Here is a 21,499-nt window from a genome sequence, read left to right on the forward strand (position 1 = left end):
TTATAAAACGTATTTTTTTTTGTCATCTAATAGTGTTTTTTTTTTGTAATAAATTAGTATTTTCAATCATGACTTTTGAGATGATGTCCGCAACTTTGCCATTATTTTCAAAGAAAAGAGAAAGAAGCTGTATATACTTATAACTAACCACCAGGGCCCAGACACCCCAGTGACTACTGGCAGTTGTACTTTTACGGCTTCTTTTTGCCATGGTCACGAGCACAAGAGCATTGCCCTGTTTTTTCAGGTTCACACTGACACGCTGGGACTAGTAGCTTGCCCTTGGAGCTACTCCAGTTCCGAACCTCACTCTTCTTGATCAACCGCCACGTTACCACTTGCCAGCCACCACCACAAGCTCCACCGGGCATCGCCGCCCAGGCCCAGCCAGCAGACGAGACGAGACGAGACGAGGCTGCGCACATCCGAGTCCAGAGTCCACCGCGGATGGATGGATCGATCGGCCTCGGTGGCCTGTGGGCGCATGCAAATAGGCAATGCAATCGCAGCGCGCGGCTCTGGGACTGGGACCACGCGAAAAGCTGCCGCGTGCCGCCGTCCTTTGGAAATTATGGGCGCTTTCCTTTCCCCACACCACGTACGGGTCCAAATTGTTTTCATCCCTCCTCCGCTGCTTGTCCTCATGTCCCTCTGTTTGTCTTGCTCGACCGACCGAACCGCCGTCATTAGTTTAGTGCCGCTATATAGTTAATCCTGCTGGTCCATCCCTGTGACAGCCAGGGTTGACCAGCTAAGCCAACCACGCAGCACGCGCCAGGCTCATAGTTTCGTTTGGTTCGCGCGCATCGCTAACTGTTCTCATGTTCCTGATGCAATGCAACCGTGGTTCGCGCATCGCTATGCTATGCATTGGTGAGCTCAAGGGGCTCCGGGACTCTGACCGTGACCGCACACGACAAAATGGGCCACCTCGCCCCTGTCCGAAGGCCGAAGGCCGAAGCTGCCGCCATCGCGACGCGCGGCGGCCTCCGTGTGAACAACTGCGTACGTCGAGTCGAACTCGGATGTGTATCGATTTTAAACTTTCGCCTGCGGAATTACCATCCCGGGCCCTATACCTGATGGAATGGATCGAAGAAAGTTGGGAGTAATGGAGCTCACACGTCTGGCCCTGTTTAGATTGAGGATGAAAATTTTTTTTGGGTGTCACATCGGATGTGTCGGAAGAATGTCGAGAAAGATTTTTAGAAACTAATAAAAAAATAAATTACATAGCTCGTCAGGAAACTGCAAGACAAATCTATTAAGTATAATTAATCTATCATTAGCACATGTGGGTTACTGTAGCACTTAAGACTAATCATAAAGTAACTAGACTTAAAAGATTCGTCTCGTGATTTTCAACCAAACTGTGTAATTAGTTTATTTTTTTTCTATATCTAATGTTCCATGCATGTGTCCAAAGATTGGATGAGATGGATGAAAATTTTTTAGGTGAGTAACTAAACAGGCCTGAAGCGAAAAAGGATCGGGCAACCCGTGAGAAGATGGCCTACGGTCGCTGCAAGCGTAGTTGAGTTGAGTGCCATTAGTTGGAGCTTACAGCAAGGCTGCGCCATCAGTGAGAAGATGGCCTCCGATGTGACACTCAAAAAATTTTCATCTCCAATAAACAGGCCCTTACAGCAAGGCTGCGCCATCAGTGCGTACCATGCTCGCGTCACGACCGCGAGTGCACACCTGGAGCTATGCTTCGGTTGAACTCCACTTCACTGGTCTCGGTTTCAATTCATCAGCCGCAGCCCGCAGGGGCGGATGTGCCGATGTGCGTGTCCGATCCTGCCACAGCAGTCAAACTGCAACACAAGGGACAGGCAGTCACTGACACTCAACTGTGAAGCTAGGGCCTAGGGCTAGGCCGCGGCAGTACTACGTACGACTGTGGCTGCAAGAATAGTGCACATGCACGGTCACGTACTGGTCACAGTCGTCCGCAGTCAAAAAAGAGGGGGAGCGTGAAAAGATAGGGGTTTCTCATGGGACGTAGGGTGCCAGTCCAGTGCAGTACGGCCGGGCCAGGAGCACCTGCAGTTGCTGCGCTCCACTCGGGGCAGCTTGGTGAGCGAATGAGACAACAGGACGAGGCTGCATATGGTTGGTGAAGGGGCCGAAGGCTGAGGACGACGCCACACATGGGGTGCCCCGAAACGAATCCCGATCCAATTGCAGCGCCAGCGCCATCCAACGAGATCGAACGCCAGCTCGCCGCACATTGCAGTTGGCCGTCCCTGCCCCCGGCGCAAATATCTTCGTCGGCGACTCGGCGTACGCATCCAAACGCCCGGGGCAGCACCAGATCAGTTCTGAAAACAAATGAACATACTAGTATTTGTTTTCTTATAGAATCAGTCAAACGAGCTGTCAAAAGATAACAAAACGCATTGGGGACAACTTCAACCAAACTCCCTCATTCTCTATTTTAAGACCTCAGGTGCATCAAAAACTTCTCCAACTGATCTCTTATTCAAGTCCTAATGGATGATGGACTCTCATCATTTCTCTCTCTTGAATCCTTAGATAAAGGAGTCTCTTATCATCCCTCATCATCTTCCTTTCTCTCTTCCGACTCATAAGTAGGATCGACCAATAAAACCCATGATAATACGAGATAAAAGTAGGAAAAAATTTAGAAGATCAGTTAAAATACGCACAGAAGTAGGGGATAAAATATGGATGAGAGAGTCTCGTTTAAAGGAATAAGACTATCTCCAACAATCATCACCCAAAATCATACCTATTTTTAGCCTTCTCCAACAACAAGACCTAAAAGACAACACTCTCTGCAAATGAGTCTCGAGAAGAGAGGATACCCAAATTTGGGTTATGCCTCTCCTGATATCCAAAATGGGTCTTCTATATGCGTACTCTGTTGGAGGCTACTGTTGGAGGCTATAGGTATTGTGTTGGAGACACATTTTAGGTTTGGGTTCCCAAATGAGTCTCCCGTTGGAGACAGCCTAAGGGGCAAATTTAAGGGTTTGGTTGGAGTTGCCCTGAGCTTTGCATTCCTTTCATCGTGAATGTTATAAGTACTTTGAATGGAAATATAGACATGCGACATATAAACTAAAATAATACAATAGTTTTTTTTAAAAAAAAATTACACAGTATAACATAGATGTCTAAATACACACTCACCTTTACGAATACACGATGCCATTAGTTTTAACAAGATTTGACCAAATCTTGTCCTGAACGACAAGTTTAGCCAGAGTGTGCAGCTCCCTGCTCGCGTCTAAAAATTCAGTTCTGAGGAGACGATTCTGTGGCCCAAACCGATTTCTCGACAGGATTGAGCTACGGAGGTGCCCAGCCCACAAAAGCATGTGAGAGGCAAAGGAACCGTGCAAGCTTTGCATGCAATTGTTGCAGCAGGCCAGCAAGCAATGCGCAATCACGGCCCATACCAATTCTCACCAGCTAAAGTGCACAATCCAGCTGAATCTGGTAAGGCCCAAATAAACAGCCCAATAATTTTTTTTTGATAATGAACAGCCCAATACGCGCATTCCATTGCGCCGTTGCTTCCTTGGTGGTGAAGGGAGACGAAGTCCTCAACTCGTACCGTGTCCGTGTGCGTGCATCGTGTCCTCCCCCACGGCGTCGCGCACCAACTCCAATTCCTCCTCGTCTCCGAGCCCCCACATCAACAACGCCTTCGCCGTCGAGATCTCACGCGCCCGAGCCCGCGCTCGGCCCCTCGCGCCTGCGGCATGGCGACGCGGAATCGGACGCCGCTCTACCGCAAGTACCGCGACGCGCTGCGGCACGTCCGCGCGCCGTCGGGGGCGCCGTCGTCGTCGTCCGGCGCGGGCGGGGGCGCGGGCGGGGGAGGGCCGGTGATCGAGATGGCCTCGCTTCTGCGCTCCGACCGCCCCTACGCGCCCCTCAGCACCGAGGACCCCTCTGGCTCCAGGTGCCACCACCTCCAACTCCCAACACCCCCCCTCGCATCTCGTCTGGTCTCTCTGCCGTTCGGGGATCACTAGAGTTAGCTAGCTGCGACGCGGGCTTGCGAGATGGGAGTTTCTCAGCTAGATCGAGAGGCATTTGACCATGCTAGCGAGTAGAGTGGGCTAATTGACCCGGTGACTCAAATGAGTTGGTTGAATTGCAGATCACTAGACTCACCCATTAGCTTGTCTGATCTAGTCAAGCCTTTGCGTATTTGCTAATTACTATGAGGCAACGACCTGTGCAGCCTTACTGGGGATGGGAATTTCCACCACTAGATCGAGCAAATGGAAGACTTGTTATAGCATGTTGGTCAGTGATCAGTGGCTTAGGCAGTAAGCTGTAATGGTGGGTTGCGAAGGTTAACTACTTTCATTGATGTGTCACTTCTTGGACACCTCAGTGTTGATATGATGAATTAATATTATGCACCACTGACATTTGGTTTCTGTGTTTCAGTAGAGGCGCTGTGACAGTCGGGCTACCCCCAGCCTGGGTGGATGTTTCAGAAGAGATATCTGCAAACATGCAGCGGGCAAGGACGAAAATGGCAGAGCTGGCTAAGGCACATGCCAAAGCCTTGATGCCATCCTTTGGCGATGGCAGAGATGACCAGCGAGCCATTGAGGTTCTCACACATGAGGTAACGGACTTGCTCAAGAGGTCCGAGAAGAGGCTGCAGAAGCTGTCCATGAAAGATTCGTCAGAGGATTCAAATGTCCGCAAGAATGTCCAGGTGATTATAGAACCTTATTTATCATTGGCAGTTATAAGTTAAAGAGTGACAGTTTGTTCTTTTTTTAATCCCTGTTTAACGTACAAAATATCCCTGGCTGTTATGTGCAGCGTTCTCTTGCTACAGACCTGCAAAACCTGTCGATGGAGTTCCGGAAAAAGCAGTCATCATATTTAAAGCAGCTTCGCCAACAAAAAGAGGTTCCCTTCTGTTGTTGTCATCAGATAATTAGGTGCTGATAGAATGCTTGCCCAACCCTGACTATATGCTTTCTTGACGAATACCTTTGCAGGGTCAGGATGGTGTTGATTTGGAAATGAATATAAATGGGACGAAGTCTACATTTGAAGACGATGAGTTTGACGATGTGGTATGTTTTGTCTTGGTCTGTACATGCTTGATTTTGGTGATTCTTTTTATCTCTGCGTATTTGATATTAGCAAGATGAGTGCCTATTGTAACTTATGTCAAATCTAATGCATAGTAGATATTAACAAGAGGAGTGTGTTTGGGAGAGGCTTTATGTGTCTTCTCCCCTTCCTTTGTACAATTTTTTTTGACACTTGCTCACTCTCCGAGACTCCGTGAGACTTCCATACTAGTGAAATAAACATTTGCTTGACAGGACATGCTTCCCTCTATATGCATAAACAGAAAAATCGAAAAAATTACAGGTAAAAGACAAAATAATAATGACGAAGTTCTGCCTTATGTGCACCGGTGTTTGTTTATTTGGGTTAGTTATACAGTCCATAATTCAGTCTTTGAATCGGGTTTTCGTTATGGGTAACTCAGTTCTCCCCCTCCTTTGATGCTGTGGCTGTGGCTGTGGCTGGAGTTGGATGCTGATATTAAATTTGTCGGTGGAAATGGATAACTCTGTATTATGGCTCCCTGAAACCTTATATTAGCATGGTTGATATCCACCCCTGTGTACGGAAAACACTTCCCACCCTAGTACCCTACATACACACATTTTTTCTTTTGGCTGCAAACACATTGCTTTGGTTAGCATAGAATAGATTATGAATGGAGAATAAGATTGGATACTAAGCTATATATTATGTCAAGCACCAGGGTTGTACCTGGTCCTTTTGCCTAGCAACTTTGAACTGATTGAAAAGGGCATGGTCCACTCCGTTTCATTAGAGGCTGTGGTATTGTTATTTGAGGCCCATTGTAAGAGATGGGCACTTGACTAATAATATATACTGTATATGATATATGTGAGTAAAATGCAAGAAGTTTCTTTTACTTATCTTCTTGTAGCAAACAATATTGATCCAATTAAACATAAGAGCACAACCATGCATTCACCATCCAGAGTATAGTCCTGTATGCAGGACTAACAGTGTTAGATGGTCGGTGCGTGTAACCAAAACTGCTGCAAAGATGTTTTAGGAAATTCTTCGGCACAATCTAGGATTTTTTTATTATCCATGCATGATAGATTTGACTGAATTTGAATTTATTGTGTTAAGAATTTAATTGTTGGGATCCAGTCCAACAGATGATGAGAAGTGCAGCTAGTTCTTTAAAGTTTAAGTTATTGATGTAATTCATAATTGTATTTTGTTACCAGGGTTTCACTGAGGTTCAGATGTCAAAACTTAAGAAAAGCGAAGCGTTCACTAGAGAAAGGGAGAGAGAAATTGAGCAGGTGAGTGTTTATTTATTTTCCTGATGGTTCTGCCAACCGCATTTTTATTCTCTTTTTGACAGCACATGTTCTGAAGTCTGTTTGTTATTGTTTGTGGCTTGAAGGTTGTTGAATCAGTCAACGAACTTGCACAGATCATGAAGGATCTTTCAGTTCTTGTGATTGATCAGGTATATGAAACCCTGATTAATTGTCGATATTGGTTTTAGATAACGAGTTGGGACCAGACTCTTGATTTCTTACTTCAAACAGGGAACCATCATCGATCGGATAGACTACAACATACAGAATGTTGCAGCTTCAGTTGAGGAGGGTTACAAACAGTTGCAAAAGGTTTCATCCTCAAACCATATTTACCCTCACTAATGTTTCTGCTGTATACATTTCTGAAAAATGGACCTTTAGTAATGATGAACCAAACCTTTATGCTGCTGGTAGGATTTTTGCTTGGTTGTTTTTTTGAATAGCATGATAGGTGTGTAGAGATTTGGTCTTTTGTTATATGTGCCTTCAGGGTACCCATAATTTTTTGCCGTTGGTGGAAGTCATGCGATTAAAATATTTCACCTTTTTAGTTGGTATATTATCTTGGAATATCCTGATTGTCATTAAACGATACCACCCTGCCTTTATTTCCATGCCTGTAAAAGATGTCATTTTCCGTGACTGGGGCTGTAAATTTTTAACCAACCCTTCAGTTACTGCAGGCACTTTCTTGTGCCTTTATGATTCCCCCCCCCCCCCCTCTCCCCGGCCGCCGCCGCCGCTATGTATTCATTACTGTTAGATGTGTGCATTATGTTAGAGGTTCCATGGTGATCATGTGTGCTTCACTTGCAGAACTCAATAGCGTTGCTTGAAATAAAGAAAAGCTGCTTCACTTGTGGTCTAATATCTTGGTCCATCTGTTCTGCAGGCTGAGAGGACCCAGAAGAAAGGGGGCATGGTGATGTGTGCCACTGTCCTTGTCATTCTGATCTTCATCATGATAGTACTTCTGATTTTGAAGAAGATCATTTTCTGACATACATAGCTCTCTCATTTTAATGGTGGCCAAGCACACACCACGCTCATCTACTCATGTGAGTGAGGATTACACCATGCCTGCATATGGAGAACGCCACAGTTCATTTGAATAGCGCGATACGACTCACTGATCTGAAGATGGTTCTCCTGCCCATATTCATAATGGCTAGCAACTGTCTTCAGTCTTGGCCACAATTTTTTTGCATCGTTGCAGATGTAGAGATGCCCTATTCATACATGCCTCTTATTTTTAGAGAGAAAAAAAAATCTGAAGAGGATTGTTTGACACGTTTCCCCTTCCAGTTTGCCTTGGAGCAACCAGGTTAGCTGGCTGTGTATGCCTCTGTATAGAGCGAGTTGTATCATACATCAAGTTATCGGAAATCAGAAAGTAGATTCAGTTCCTGTGTCATCTCGTTTCTGCTTTATGTTGTCTGCCCTTCTATTTTGAGCTAGTTTTGAAGTGGCATTTCATTGTACCAGACATTCGTAAGGATTGTTTTGACACCTTTTCGCTCCTGTGTAGTTGGAAATGCAACAAGCAGCGTCCAGTTACTGCCAGTCTATCATCACAAAATTTTATCTGCTTATTATTACTGGAATCAGCCTGTGCTGTGAGCCACAAGGGTTTGTTTGGAGCTGGAGTTCAATCGCTTGGTTCGTCTCTCGGCCTCTCCCATGGCCAACTGATCGCCATGGCTGGTTTGACCAGCTGGTCCTAAGCCATGGATTGATGCATATGGATGCACGCAGCCATGCAGGGGATGGTGTATGTGCTAGTGGTGATGTAAGATCCCTGTACGGTAGAATATTGGTTAGGAATAGGATTGTAGAATTCTATGCCAAAATCGCAGATTTTAGGAACTATGGTAGCGTGGGCCCTGAAGTATTGCTTGTTACTGGCGCACCATCCCAATCAAAGAGGAGAATCTCAGTAATCAGAGCAGCCAGCCTCCGAAGCAAAGCAAGGCAAAGTTGCCTCCTAGCGAGCCACCACTTCAGATAGGCCTAGAGGACTTCTACAGCCTACAAATATGCTTCATCAAACACCTACGTAGGACCTGCATTCAAGCAGGCTGTTTGGAACAAGAGAATTTTGTTTCGACGTTTTTCTTGTGAAATTGAACTGATTCCTCTGAAATTCATTTGAAAATCCTGTTAAATTCCTGCGTTGATCTTATGGCTTCTGGGAATGCGTATGCTACACAAGTACCGAACATAGCCAATGTTCGGTTTTGTATAAATATCATCCTAGTAGTTCACCAAGGGTCTGTTTTGTTCCCCTTGCTAAATTTTAGCTAGCTAAAATTATTTTAGCTACTCTTGGATGACTAATGGAACTAAACTATTTAAGCTCCTTTTAGTCAATGTGTTTGGAACTTTAGCTACTAAAGTGACTAAAGTTTAGCTAGCTAAAATTTAGTTGGTGGAACCAAACAGGGCCCAAATCATAATCCCCCAATTTCAAAAAAAAAAATCGTAATCCCCCTGCTGCAGCTGTCTGTATTACTAGTTAACTATACTGGCTCGTTAAACTTGCAATCCAAACTTGATTAAACATTTAACTACATCATTAGGCCCCCATTACCTCAATTAGCGAGGCCAAGTGTCGCTGTGTGACTTGCAGTCCAATTTACAGTCACTCCGTCAGGGAATAACATGGTCCCTGCAAATGGAGTAAGCTCTACTTCACTTCTACTCTTTACTGCCCTTTTTAAATCCCCCCCACGGCAAGAAGCGCGCCAAAGCACCTGCGGCCTCCCTCTCGCCCTCCTCCACCCAAGGGACCAGCCATGGCCACCTCCTACGTGCCGTTCCTCCTCGTCTTTCTCATGGCTTCCCTTGTCCCGGTCTCCCTGGCTTCGCCTCCTCACAAGCTCCGTCTCTCTGCCTCCGACGTCGCCGCGCTCGAAGCTGTGGCACCGCGGCCGCCGGCGCCGGACCAGCCGACCGTCTTCTTCGAGGTGGACCGGCCGCACCGGCCGCCGCCGGGCAGCTTCGGTCCGTGCTCTACGTTGCTCCTCTCGCACTCCTTCGCGTACACCTACGCCAAGCCCCCCGCCACGGCCCCCTACTCGCCGCCGCCATGCCTGGCGGCGGCGGGCGGCCGCGCGTCCGCGATCTCGCTCGCCGTCCTCGAGTGGCGCGCGACGTGCCGCGGCGTCCAGTACGACCGCGTCTTCGGCGTGTGGCTAGGCGGCGCCGAGCTCCTCCGCGGCTGCACCGCTGAGCCGCCCATCCAGAGCGCCGGCGGCGTCGAGTGGACGGTCTCCAAGGACGTAACCAAGTACGCGTCGCTCCTCGCCGCCCGCGACTCCACCACGCTCGCCGTGTACCTCGGCAACATCGTCGACCAGCAGTACACCGGCGTCTTCCACGCCAACGTCACGCTGCACCTCTACTTCCGCCACTCTCCACCGCCGCCGCCGCCGCAGCCAGGGCTGGGCCCCGCCGACGCCGTCGTTCCGATATCGCGGAGTCTCCCGTTGAACGACGGCCTGTGGTTCGAGATCGAGAACGACTTGGACGTCGCAACCGCGAGCGTCACGGTGCCGGCCAACACGTACCGTGCCGTTCTCGAGGTGTACCTCTCCTACCACTCCGACGACGAGTTCTGGTACGGGAACACCGCCGAAACCGGCCCATTCCGCGAGGTCGTCGTTCAGATCGACGGCGACTTGGTCGGCGTCGTGTGGCCGTTCCCCGTGGTCTACACCGGCGGCATTAACGCCTTGCTCTGGCGACCGATCACCGGCATCGGCTCGTTCAACCTCCCGTCCTACGACATCGAGCTCACGGCCTTTCTCGGCAAGCTCCTGGACGGCGAGAAGCACGAGGTCGCGTTCACGGTGACCAACGCCATGGACACGTGGTTCGTCGACGCCAACCTCCACCTCTGGCTGGACCCCAGGGGCACGGCCACGGCGGCGGGCATGATCAGCTACGACGCGCCGCCGCTGGACACGGCCACCGCGACTCTGCCCGAGGGTCCCGACGATGGGCTCTACTACACGACGGCGTTCCGGCACGTCTCCGCCTCCGGGTGGGTGCAGACGGCGTCGTACGGCAAGGTCACGGCGACGTGGACGCAGAGGCTGGGCTACGAGAACACCATCACCTTCCGCGAAAGCTTCTTTCAGCCGGAGGTGAACCAGACCACCGACGCGTACTCCGCCGCCCACGTCGCGGACCACGGCGGCGTGCTGTACGCGCAGGAGGCGCAGCAGAGCTTCGCGCTGTACAGGTTCGTGGGCGTGGTGAACCAGACCGACATCGACTCGTTCACCGCGTCGACGAAGGTGCTGCTCGGGTTTCGCGAGGAGCGCGTCGCCGCCGGCCGGTCGGGGTTCTGGTCCCGGTCGCTGAGCAACTCGCAGGAGTGCGCCAGGGACGTGGACTTCGAGGACGGGGAAGGCGTCCGGGAGTCGTGGGGCGCGCGCCAGACGTACAGGTACGAGGCCTCCGACGCGTGCTACTTCCGGAACGTGACCAGCCGTGGCTACGACGTCGTGTCCGACCACTCCGACGAGGCCTGCGTGAAGGGATCGCACGCCGCCGCCGGTGGCATTGCGGAGCGGGCGGCAGCGGCAGGAGCGGCCGCGGCTGAGCTCTTGGGACTTTAGCTGACTGTGACCAGAGATGTTTTTTTTTCTTTTTGCTGCTTGATTGATTGGATCACTGAAAGAACGAGCTACGATCTACAGAAGATCGTACATGTATGTGTGGATTTCCCGATTCCAGCAATTCCATACTGGCTTCCTTTCTGTCTTCCTATTTACAATTCCATTGTTACGGTCGTTCACTAGTTTTGGATCTAGCGAACGATATCCAGCGAACGATACATGCCGGCCTCCCACCCTCCTTCCCCCTTCTCCCACTTTTTTTTCTGCTTGACATCTGATGTATCTATTTTTAATTCCGTCTACACCGCTGTGTTCAACGCGACGAGGCGAACAAAACTAGACCGCACTTCTGTATGTTTCGAAGATTTTTATTTTTCTAGTAGCAATTTATGTATATTAACTTATAACATATAAGTTATATTGCTAACTTATTCTGCTAAGTTATGTTGCTAACCTATTCTGCTAAGTTGTATTATATAACTTCTGTTTGTGTATAATAACTGTGTAACTTTCTATATACACTAGTGTATTAGTTGTGTAACTTATGTACATAAGTTGTATTGTGTAAATTATGTCTCCCTTTATTCCAAATTATAAAATATTTTGATATTTCTACATATATTGAATTTGTTATGTGTATACATATATAGTTGTGTCTAGATACATAGTAAATTCAATTTAGAAAAGTCAATATGCCTTATAATTTGAAATAGTGGGAGTAAACTTATGTACATAAGTTATATAGTATAACTTTTTTGAGAACGACTAAGTTAGCAATGTTGAGTTATTCCTCAAACTTATGTTGTCTAGAAGCACTGCTAAGTTAGTACTGTTAAGTTTATCATGAAAGTTATGCTTTTTAATTTCGTTTTATAAGTTATGAGCACATGCTCCTTAAAAAATTAAAAAAATATTAAAGAACAGGTGATCTAGCAAAAGAAAGTGAATAGAGAATCGAATGTCTTAAAAGAGAAATAGAAATGATTCCTGTTCTGTCTAAAAATAAAAAGTAACATATGCACTTTTTAAAAAAGGAAAGAAAATGGATGTCGGGAATTGACTGCTGTTTCGTTTCGGCTGAACGTTGACGTCGCTTCCTATTACGTCGATTCTTTTTTGTTCGTGAGCTATTCGTGAATGTTGACGTAGATCATGTGCATGACATAGGTTGGCTCGTTTATTTTCCCCGCGAACCTATATTAGATCACCTGCACGTCGAATGGGTTGGCCCGCAACTTCCTATACATGGCCATCGGGCCGTGCCGTGTCTGCCCCGGGCCGCGCCGTGCCGTCGTGCCGGCCGGGCCGTGCCATCACCGTGCCTCGTGCCGGGAGTATGGCCCAAGGTATGGCCCGCGGGCCGTCGGGCCGGCCCGAAGGCACGGCGGGCCACCGGGCCAAGGTCGTGCCAGGCCAGTAGCAAGCCTATATTTTCTTTTTTTGTTTAGAATTAACAGACTACATTTCTTAACAGACCAATTAGGATGGATGAATGAGCCAACAGACCTACATTTTCTCTTTTTTTAAATTAAAAACTATATTTTTTACTGGGCCATTAAGCACCGGGCTGTCGGGCCGTGCCTAAGCCGTGCCACGGGCCACGGTGGCGGCCCAGGCACGGCCCGGTGCCTCGGGCCGTGCCTGGTAGTTGTCGGGCCGTGCCGTGCCCGGGCCGGGCCAACGGGCTACGGGCTGTATGGCCAACTATACAACTTCCCCGCGGATCCAAATCAGCATAGTCGTTTGCTCCAACAGGTCCATTCACTTTTCACTCTCATTTTTTTATTCCTTTATTTTTCATTCTTTCATTTTTCTTTTCTTTTGTATTGTATATATTAACCTAGCTAACCAACTTTCTTCTCGCTACAATGAACAAAATTTTCTAGGTGAGAAGTTTGTTGGGAATAACTTGTGCAAAATTTTCTGCTGGATATAATTTCTTTCACCGACATTGAAGGATAAAAAACTATGTGTATGAGTTGCATTATTCATAAAATTTTATTATATAAAAGGGTAGCTAGAAAATTTAGTTGTGGAGAAATTGTTACGATAAATTTACCCACTAATAGTAATGAACAAAAGTTTGTTGCAGGTGTTATGTACAAAAAGTTGTTATGATAAGTTAAATTATGTAAAAAAAACTATATATATATATATATATTTTAAAAAAAATTATTCATATTTAAAACTAAGCTTTCTAAATTTCTTTTGAATGTATACGACTCTCATTTTGGCCTTGTTTACTTCCAAAAAATTTTGCAAAATAGGAATAGTAGCACTTTCGTTTGTATTTGACAAATATTGTCCAACTATGGACTAACTAGGCTCAAAAGATTCGTCTCGTCAATTCCGACCAAACTGTGCAATTAGTATTTATTTTCATCTATATTTAATACTCCATGCATACATCTAAAGATTTAATGTGACGGGAATCTGAAAAATTTTGCAAAATTTTTTGGGAACTAAACAAGCCCTTTGTATCACATCCGAAGTGACATATCTCTCATCTATAACTCTTATAAAGCTAAACCTTACTAGATGAATTATCTCTTCATGCAAGGTGTCCACATCATTCTCCACGGCCTTGTTTACTTGCAAAATATTTTGCAAAATGTGAATAGTACCAATTTCATTTATATTTGACAAATATTGTCCAATTATGGAGTAACTAGGCTCAAAAGATTCGTCTCGTCAATTCCAACCAAACTGTGTAATTAGTTTTTATTTTCGTCTATATTTAATACTTCATACATACGCCTAAAGATTCGATGTCACGGAAAATCTGAAAAATTTTACAAAATTTTTTGGGAACTAAACAAGGCCTACGTGACCCACTAAATATTCTATCTCTTCATGTAAGGTGTCCACATCATTCCCCACTAAGTCCATGTCATCTCATATCCATTACAAAAAATAACCATGTCATCTATATTATGTGAAATACTTTAAATCTTTAATCTCTTAGAATACAAGTCATGTACTACACTATTTGTTTTATCACCAATTAATTCCTCTACAATGTAACCAGATATTTGTTTTTACTCTATTATCTTTTACTAGATCTAATACAATAAAATACATGCAAGTCAAATTCATATGTATACATACATAATAGACTGAATATCATATAGTAATGCTATATATATATATATATATATATATATATATATATATATATATATATATATATATATATATATATATATATATATATATATATATATATATATATATATATATATATATAAATTTATTTTTAAGAAAATCCCGCAGCAACACGCGGAGAATTCACCTAGTTCATATAATTCATGAGCCATCTTAAAATCTTTATATTCAAATCTTTTGATGTAAGCTTTCATATTTGGTTTTTTATTTTCAAAACTAAGTTCTGTTACCTGAAATAAAGGCAATAACTGAGCAACATCACTTTTCGCATTAAAATTTTGCTATTTTTTATATCTTATTTGTCTCTTTATTTTTCTATCAGGGTACACAACGTACAAATCATGCATAGTAACACATAATTTGTATTATATTATACTATGCTTTATATTATTTTTCTATCAGGGTCAACAAGGAACGTTGTGGTGCTGCCGGTCTATCATCACATAATTTTATACTGACTATTACTGAAATTAGCCTGTGCTATTGAGCCACCAGGGTTTTTTTTTTTTTGGAGCAATGGGTCAATCACTTGGGTTGGGTCGTCTCTCAGCCTCTCCCATGGCTAACTGACTGCCATGGCCGGTTTTACCAGATGGATGGATGCATACGAAGAAGTGCAGGGATGGTGTATAGTATGTGGTGGTGGTGATGTAAGATCCCTGTGCCGTAAATTATTGATTAGGATTGTAGAATCAAGCTCCTTAGTTAATAAGATCCTAAAGACATAAAATTGTATGGCGAAATCACAGATTTTATGCATTTCAGCAATTTTTCTAGCTTCTCGGAATGCTCTTATGCTTCTGCATTTCTGGTGCTCATTCTTGTAAACCTTGTAGTAATCTGAGTCATACACAAGCACAGAACATTGCTAATGTCCTCCTTCATATAAATATCATACATTTAACTTTACTAACCCATGGTAAGTTAAACTTGCAATCCAAACTTGATCAAACATTTTAACTCCATCATTACGCCCCATTACCTCAATTAACAAGGCCTAGCGTCGCTGTATGACTTGCAGTCCAACTTACCATCACTCCATCAGGGAATAACATGGTCCCTGCAAATGGAGTGTGCTCTACTTCACTTCTACTCTTTAGTCTTTACTGCCCTTTTTAAATCCCCTCCACTGCAAGAAGCGCGCCAAAGCACCTGGGGTCTCTCGGTCTCCTCCACCCTAACGCACCAGCAGCCATGGCCAGCTCCTACGTGCCCTTCCTCCTCGTCTTTCTCATGGCTTCCCTTGTCCCACTCTCCATCGCTTCGCTCCCTCACAAGCTCCGTCTCTCTGCCTCTGACGTCGCCGCGCTCAAAGCTGTGGCGCCGCGCTCGCCGGCGGCGGACCAGCCGACCATCTTCTTCCAGGTGGACCGGCCGCACCGGCCGCCGCCGGGCAGCTCTGGCCCGTGCTCTACGCTGCTCCTCTCGCACTCCTTCGCGTACGCCTACGGCAAGCCCCCCGCCACGGCTGCCTACTCGCCGCCTCCATGCCTGACGGCGGCCGGTGGCCGCGCGTCTGCGATCTCGCTCGCCGTCCTCGAGTGGCGCGCCACGTGCCGCGGCAACCAGTGCGGCCGCGTCTTCGGCGTGTGGCTAGGCGGCGCCGAGCTCCTCCGCGGCTGCACCGCTGAGCCGCCCATCCAGAGCGCCGGCGGCGTCGAGTGGACGGTCTCCAAGAACGTCACCAAGTACGCGTCGCTCCTCGCGGCCCGAGACTCCACCACCCTCGCCGTGTACCTCGGGAACATCGTCGGTCAGGAGTACAACGGCGTCTTAAACGCCAACGTCACGCTGCACCTCTACTTCCGCCACACGCCGCCGCCGCCGCAGCAGCAGCAGCCCGGGCTGGGCCCCGCCGACGCCGTCGTTCCGATATCGCGGAGCCTCCCGTTGAACGACGGCCTCTGGTTCGAGATCCTAAACGACTTCTACGACGCAACCGCGAGCGTCACGGTGCCGACCAACACATACCGTGCCGTTCTCGAGGTGTACCTCTCCTACCAGTCCGGCGACGAGTACTGGTACGGGAACGCCGACGACGGCCCGTTCCGCGAGGTCGTTGTTCAGATCGACGGAGACTTGGTCGGCGTCGTGTGGCCGTTCCCCGTTGTCTACTCCGGCGGCATCGACCCCATGCTCTGGCGACCGATCACCGGCATCGGTTCGTTCAACCTCCCGTCCTACGACATCGAGCTCACGGCCTTTCTCGGCAAGCTCCTGGACGGCGAGAAGCACGAGGTCAGGTTCACGGTGACCAACGCCATTGACACGTGGTTCGTCGACGCCAACCTCCACCTCTGGCTGGACCCCAGGGGCACGGCCACGGCGGCGGGCATGATCAGCTACGACGCGCCGCCGCTGGACACGGCCACGGCGACTCTGCCCGATGGCTCCGGCTACATGACGGCGTTTCGGAACGTCTCCGCCTCCGGATGGGTGCAGACGCGGTCGTACGGCAAGTTCACGGCGACGTGGACGCAGAGGCTCGGGTACGAGAACACCATGCGCTTCCGCGACAGCTACTTGAAGCCGGAGGTGAACCAGACCACCGACGCCTACTCCGCCGCCCACGTCGCGGACCGCGCCGGCGGCGTGCTGTACTCACAGGAGGCGCAGCAGAGCTTCACGCTGTACAAGTTGGTGGACGTGGGGAACGCCGACTTGGAAGCGTACAGCAGGGTGACGAAGGTGCGGCTGGGGTTCCGCGAGGAGCGCGTCGCCGCCGGCCGGTCGGGGTCCTGGGCCCGGTCGCTGAGCAACTCGCAGGAGTGCGCCGGCGTCGTGGACGTCGAGTACGGGGAAACCGTCAGGGAGTCGTGGGACGCGCACCAGACGTACAGGTACGAGGCCTCCGACGCCTGCTACTTCCGGAACGTGACCAGCCATGGAAACGACGTGGTGTCCGACCACTCCGACGAGGCCTGCGTGAAGGGATCGCCCGCCGGTGGCATTGCGGAGCGGGCGGTGGCTGCAGGAACGCCGCAGCTGAGCTCCTACTAGGACTGGAGCTGACTGTCCAGGGATATGCATGGTTGTCCTTTGGTGCTTCACTGAATCACTGAAAGAGCGAGCTACGGACCGTACATGTGTGTATTGGTTTATTTACCCTTTTCGCAAAGTGTAGACTATCATAAAATGTATACATTGGAATAAGAGGTACGGCCGATTTGTAATGTCCTAATATACTGCTATACAGGCTGGTGTAAACTAGATATATACTGAAGTCACACAGTTTTATTATTTATATTTCTCAGGGCACCTGATCTCATACAGTGCGTAATTATAGATACACATTAAGATGTGTGCACAGCATAAGAGTATTGTCTTTCTTCTCCTGTGTATATATCTCTACACGTATCTATTGGGACACAATAGAGCACATAACCTTAAAAGTAAGCATAATAACAAAGGAAAAGGAGTGTGCTGTAGCTTCCGAAAAAGTCGTTGTGAGCTGTGAAAAAGTTGTTGTAGTTTGTGAAATGTGAAAAAGCTGAAAGCCGTTTGGTTGAATAGATTTGAGTTTTGAAAAAGTTGTTGTCCGCAACCCCACACGTCATTCATGGCAAGTGGGTAATTTTTGTGAAAACCTATCCCTAGTTGCCGTGAAAAAATGTACTAGGAGGAAGTTGGTGCCTTTGGTTGGATTTTGAAGCGGTAGACTTAGAAGCCAAACAAATGGATATGCTTAAAGCAACTCTAGTAGGGCACCCAAATCAGGGCTCCTATTTTTGATTTGGGTGTTTTTCCCCATTTTGTTTCAACTCCAGCAGCACACCCCAAACAAAAGTCTCCAAATCCATATGAGTAGACAAAGACATGGATATCCACTCGTCATTGGGTCAAACCTTTCTTCCCAATCCTCCACACACACACAAGGAACAGAGATCCACGGGGAGGAGCATAGGCAGCGGAGGTAAGGGCAGTGGCCTATGGCCCGTGCAGGGGCGGAGCGATGGCAGGGTTTGCTCGTGTTGCTGCGACCAAATCCTATTGGCGCGGCGCCGGAGATCCCAGACAGGCTCACAACCGCGCTCGCATGGCTGGACCATTGGAGCTCGACCTGTCACTTGTCCGCGCGACTACTGGCCACCGGTGACTGACCTTCTCGAGGCAAAGAAGGACCCTGAGCACACACCGCTAGAGGGAGATCCCCGAGGAGTCTCCTGCCGCTTCGAAGGGTAGGGAGGAGGCCAGCGCAGTGGAGGGAGGAGCCACTGTGTTCGTCGCTAGATCCACGATTTTCATACGAGCGCAAGTGAGGAACAACCGGATGAGGGTCCTTTGGTGAGCCCCCATTCTTCCATAGTCCCATAGGAATGAGGTCTGGAGGGTGAATATGGTGCCCACCCCAAATTGAGAGCTTTAGTAGAGGCCATGTTGGAGTGTTTTTTTGTCTGAGCACTCATATTTAGCTATGGGACCTTAAAGATAAGTGGACATAGGAATACTAGGGGTGCTAGCCCTCCTCCCTCCTTCACTAGATAGGGTCACATGGCAATCTAATGACGCTATTTGTACTTTGATTTCGTTTTCTCCTCTCACATTATATCTTGCTATGATTGACAATTAGGTTTTCAATCATATTTTCCAATTTTTCTCAACTCGTCTCCATGGACCCAGAGCTCAGGCAGACTATTTATTTGTTTCAATGAAAATCATGCAGGAGGATCGGGCAACGTTCAGTTCCGGACCAGCCCAGCCTCGTCCGCTCCGGACGCCGCCGTGACGCTGCCGCCGGCAGGGGCCCCGCCACCGCCCTTGGCGCACACCTCATTGGCCTGGTCCGACGCGATGCTGTAACCTCTGCTGGCCACGTTCCTCAGGTAGCACCCGAACCCGTCGGTGGCCTCGTACCTGTACCTCTGCCGCGTGCCCCACGACACTCCCCCCTTCACCTCTTTCACCACGCTGCTCTGCGTGGTGCGCAGCGACCGGTACCGGGGCCCCGACGACCACCGCCCGGAGGACACCGTCGTCTCGTCCAGCCCGTGCGTCACGGTCACGCGGTCCGCTTCCGAGTCCAGGTAGAGCGGGAACTCCTGGCGCGCCTGGACCGAGTAGCACGCGACGCCGGTGCCGTGGTCCGTGGCGAAGACGACGGCGACGCCGGCGTGCGTGACGGTGGTCTGGTTCACCGTCTCCGCGGTGTCGTCGATGACGGCGTTGGTGTTCTGGAACGTGAACGTCCGCGTCGCGTTCGTCGTGACGTTCCCGTACGACGACCTCACCCATCCGGTCGCCGAGATTTGGCGGCTGGCCGTCGTCGTGTGGTACGTCGTGTCGCCGCCGGAGCCGGACTGCATCGACGTCGTCGTGTTCACCACTAACTCCGGCGCGACGTAGGCGATGAGGCCTGCCGTCGTCGCCGCGCTCCCTGGGTCCAGCCAGAGGTGGAGGTTGGCGTCGACGTACCACATGTCCAGCGCGTTGGTGACCGCGAACCCGAACTCGTGCGCCTCGCCGTCCAGCAGCTTGCCCAGCAATGGCGTCAGCTCGACGTCGTAGGTCGGGAGGTTGAACGAGCCGATGGCGGTGATGGGCCGCCACAGGAGAGGGTCGATGCCGCCGGTGTATATGACAGGGAACGGCCACGCGGCGCCAGCGAGAACCCCGTCGACGCGAACGGTGACCTCGCGGAACGGGCCGTTGGCGGCGCCCGGCGTGTTGGTGTACCAGTACCAGAACTCGTCGTCGCCGTGGGACGAGGCGTAGACTTCAAGAACCGCGCGGTAGGTGTTGGGTGGCAAGGTGACGCTCGTGGACTGCACGTCGGTGGCGTTCTGGATCTGGTACCAAAGCCCGTCGTTCAGAGGCAGGCCTCTCGACATGGGCACGATGAGGTCGGCGGGTGCCGTCGCCGGCGGCGGCGGCGTCCTCGTAGCAGGCGCGCGCCGGAAGTAGAGGTGGAGCGTCACGTTGGCGTAGTACACGCCGGTGTACTGGCTGTTGACGAGGTTGCCGAGGTAAACGGCGAGGGTGGAGTTGCCGGCGGCGAGGAGGGACGCGTACTTGGTGATGTCCTTGGAGACGGACCAGACGATGCCGTTCGGCCGCGGCTCCGCGGTGCAGCTGCGTAGCAGCTCGGCGCCGCCGAGCCAGACGCCGAAGATCCTGTCGAACTGCACTCCCTGGCAGGTGGCGCGCCACTCGAGGACGGCGAGCGAGATCGCCGAGGCAGTGCCGCCCGCCGCGGCCAGGCAGGGCGGCGGTGAGTACGCGGCGGTGGCGGGCGGCTTGGTGAAGGTGAACCCGAAGGAGCTGGAGAGCAGGAGCGTGGAGCACGGGCCAGAGCTGCCCGGTGGCGGCCGAAGCGGCCGGTCCACCTCGAAGAAGGTGGTCGGCCCTGACGCGTCGGTCGGGGACGACGGTGTGCCGGCATCGAGCTCGGCCGTGTCGGCTGGGGATACGCGTAGCTTCCGAGGTGAGGCGACGACGGTGGCCGGGATCAAGGAGAGGAGGATGGCAAGGTGAACGCATGAGCATGACACGGCCATGGTTTCTAGAGGAAAGGCAATGCATGCAGTGTATATGTCGCGTGGCAACGCGGCTCTAGCTAGAGTTCGTCTTAAAAGGAGGATTAGGTGGTGAAGCACCGAAGCGTAGCACTCTTTAATTTGCAAGGTAACGGGAGTATCCTCAAAACAGCTTCGACTTCACTGTTTTTAGCTTGTTTTCGACTTTTTAGAAGCTGTTTCGTTCCTTGTATACTCGTGTAAGGGTTTTTAGTAAAGCCGGTAGCCTTTCCTAAAAAGGCCTTGGACTGCGATCAAAGTTCCATATTAACTCTCTCACTGCCTGTTCAAAGTTGGTTGCTTGGCTGGAGGAATGACAGCAGCAGCGGATTGGGATGGCACACCTACAAGGCGAGTTGCTTGGCATGCTGCAACAAGCCGTGGCACGGGACCTTGTTTCTATCTGGTGTGCTGAGGTGTGTGGTCTTGGTTGGTTCTATCTGTTTCTGTTCTCCGCCTTGGATGCCAGGTCTCAGCAAGTCTCCAGCAGTTCATCCAAGGAGTGTCCATACTGCAATAAAAGAAAAAAAAAATAGGTAGGGGGCTTCCCTGCCGTTTGCGTCAAAAAAAAAAAAACACAGGCACATGAGACAGTACAAGAGAAGTGAAAGTTTTGAAGTTTCTAGCAAACGTCTGCAGAGACCACGACGACCTGAACATGGTACAGATTTTAAAGCTGCCTTCCTATGCAATTAGGCAATTAGTGGTGAACTTGTACCTCAGGTCAAGCGGCAAGCGGCGAAGTAGCAATCGGCCAAACAAGGATGAGATTCTGTGTTTTTGTTCACCGAGAGGGGACAAA

At 49.5% G+C, this 21,499-nt stretch overlaps 4 protein-coding genes across 5 annotated transcripts; 3 read left to right on the plus strand and 1 right to left on the minus strand.

Annotated features, from left to right (window-relative positions):
* Positions 3,561–7,958, plus strand: LOC8081426 (syntaxin-43). Of its 2 annotated transcripts, none has more exons than XM_021457977.1 (8): positions 3,561–3,937; positions 4,438–4,711; positions 4,822–4,911; positions 5,004–5,081; positions 6,294–6,371; positions 6,476–6,541; positions 6,624–6,704; positions 7,288–7,958. In XM_021457977.1, exons 1-8 carry the CDS (start codon positions 3,735–3,737, stop codon positions 7,393–7,395), a joined length of 978 nt encoding a protein of 325 aa, XP_021313652.1. In that variant the 5' UTR covers positions 3,561–3,734; the 3' UTR covers positions 7,396–7,958. The 2 variants fall into 2 exon arrangements, with proteins under 2 accessions (XP_021313652.1, XP_002454964.1); XM_002454919.2 differs by having other exon boundaries at positions 3,562–3,937; positions 4,435–4,711.
* LOC8079532 (peptide-N4-(N-acetyl-beta-glucosaminyl)asparagine amidase A) lies at positions 9,164–11,155 on the plus strand. The gene has a single exon (XM_002454920.2). It carries the CDS (start codon positions 9,191–9,193, stop codon positions 11,018–11,020), a length of 1,830 nt encoding a protein of 609 aa, XP_002454965.1. The 5' UTR covers positions 9,164–9,190; the 3' UTR covers positions 11,021–11,155.
* LOC8079533 (peptide-N4-(N-acetyl-beta-glucosaminyl)asparagine amidase A) lies at positions 15,380–17,185 on the plus strand. The gene has a single exon (XM_002454921.1). The coding sequence runs from the start codon at positions 15,380–15,382 to the stop codon at positions 17,183–17,185; it is 1,806 nt and encodes a 601-aa protein (XP_002454966.1).
* On the minus strand, positions 18,565–20,890 carry LOC8079534 (peptide-N4-(N-acetyl-beta-glucosaminyl)asparagine amidase A). The gene has a single exon (XM_002457108.2). It carries the CDS (start codon positions 20,677–20,679, stop codon positions 18,865–18,867), a length of 1,815 nt encoding a protein of 604 aa, XP_002457153.1. The 5' UTR covers positions 20,680–20,890; the 3' UTR covers positions 18,565–18,864.

Source organism: Sorghum bicolor, chromosome 3, assembly GCF_000003195.3.
Source record: "Sorghum bicolor cultivar BTx623 chromosome 3, Sorghum_bicolor_NCBIv3, whole genome shotgun sequence".
NCBI lineage: Eukaryota > Viridiplantae > Streptophyta > Magnoliopsida > Poales > Poaceae > Sorghum > Sorghum bicolor.

Coding starts and splice junctions, on each gene's coding strand:
- LOC8081426 (XM_002454919.2), top strand. CDS start 3,735: ATGGCGACGCGGAATCGGACGCCGCTCTACCGCAAGTACCGCGACGCG. Junction 3,938..4,434: donor GAGGACCCCTCTGGCTCCAG/GTGCCACCACCT, acceptor TCTGTGTTTCAG/TAGAGGCGCTGTGACAGTCG. Junction 4,712..4,821: donor ATGTCCGCAAGAATGTCCAG/GTGATTATAGAA, acceptor TGTTATGTGCAG/CGTTCTCTTGCTACAGACCT.
- LOC8079532 (XM_002454920.2), top strand. CDS start 9,191: ATGGCCACCTCCTACGTGCCGTTCCTCCTCGTCTTTCTCATGGCTTCC.
- LOC8079533 (XM_002454921.1), top strand. CDS start 15,380: ATGGCCAGCTCCTACGTGCCCTTCCTCCTCGTCTTTCTCATGGCTTCC.
- LOC8079534 (XM_002457108.2), bottom strand. CDS start 20,679: ATGGCCGTGTCATGCTCATGCGTTCACCTTGCCATCCTCCTCTCCTTG.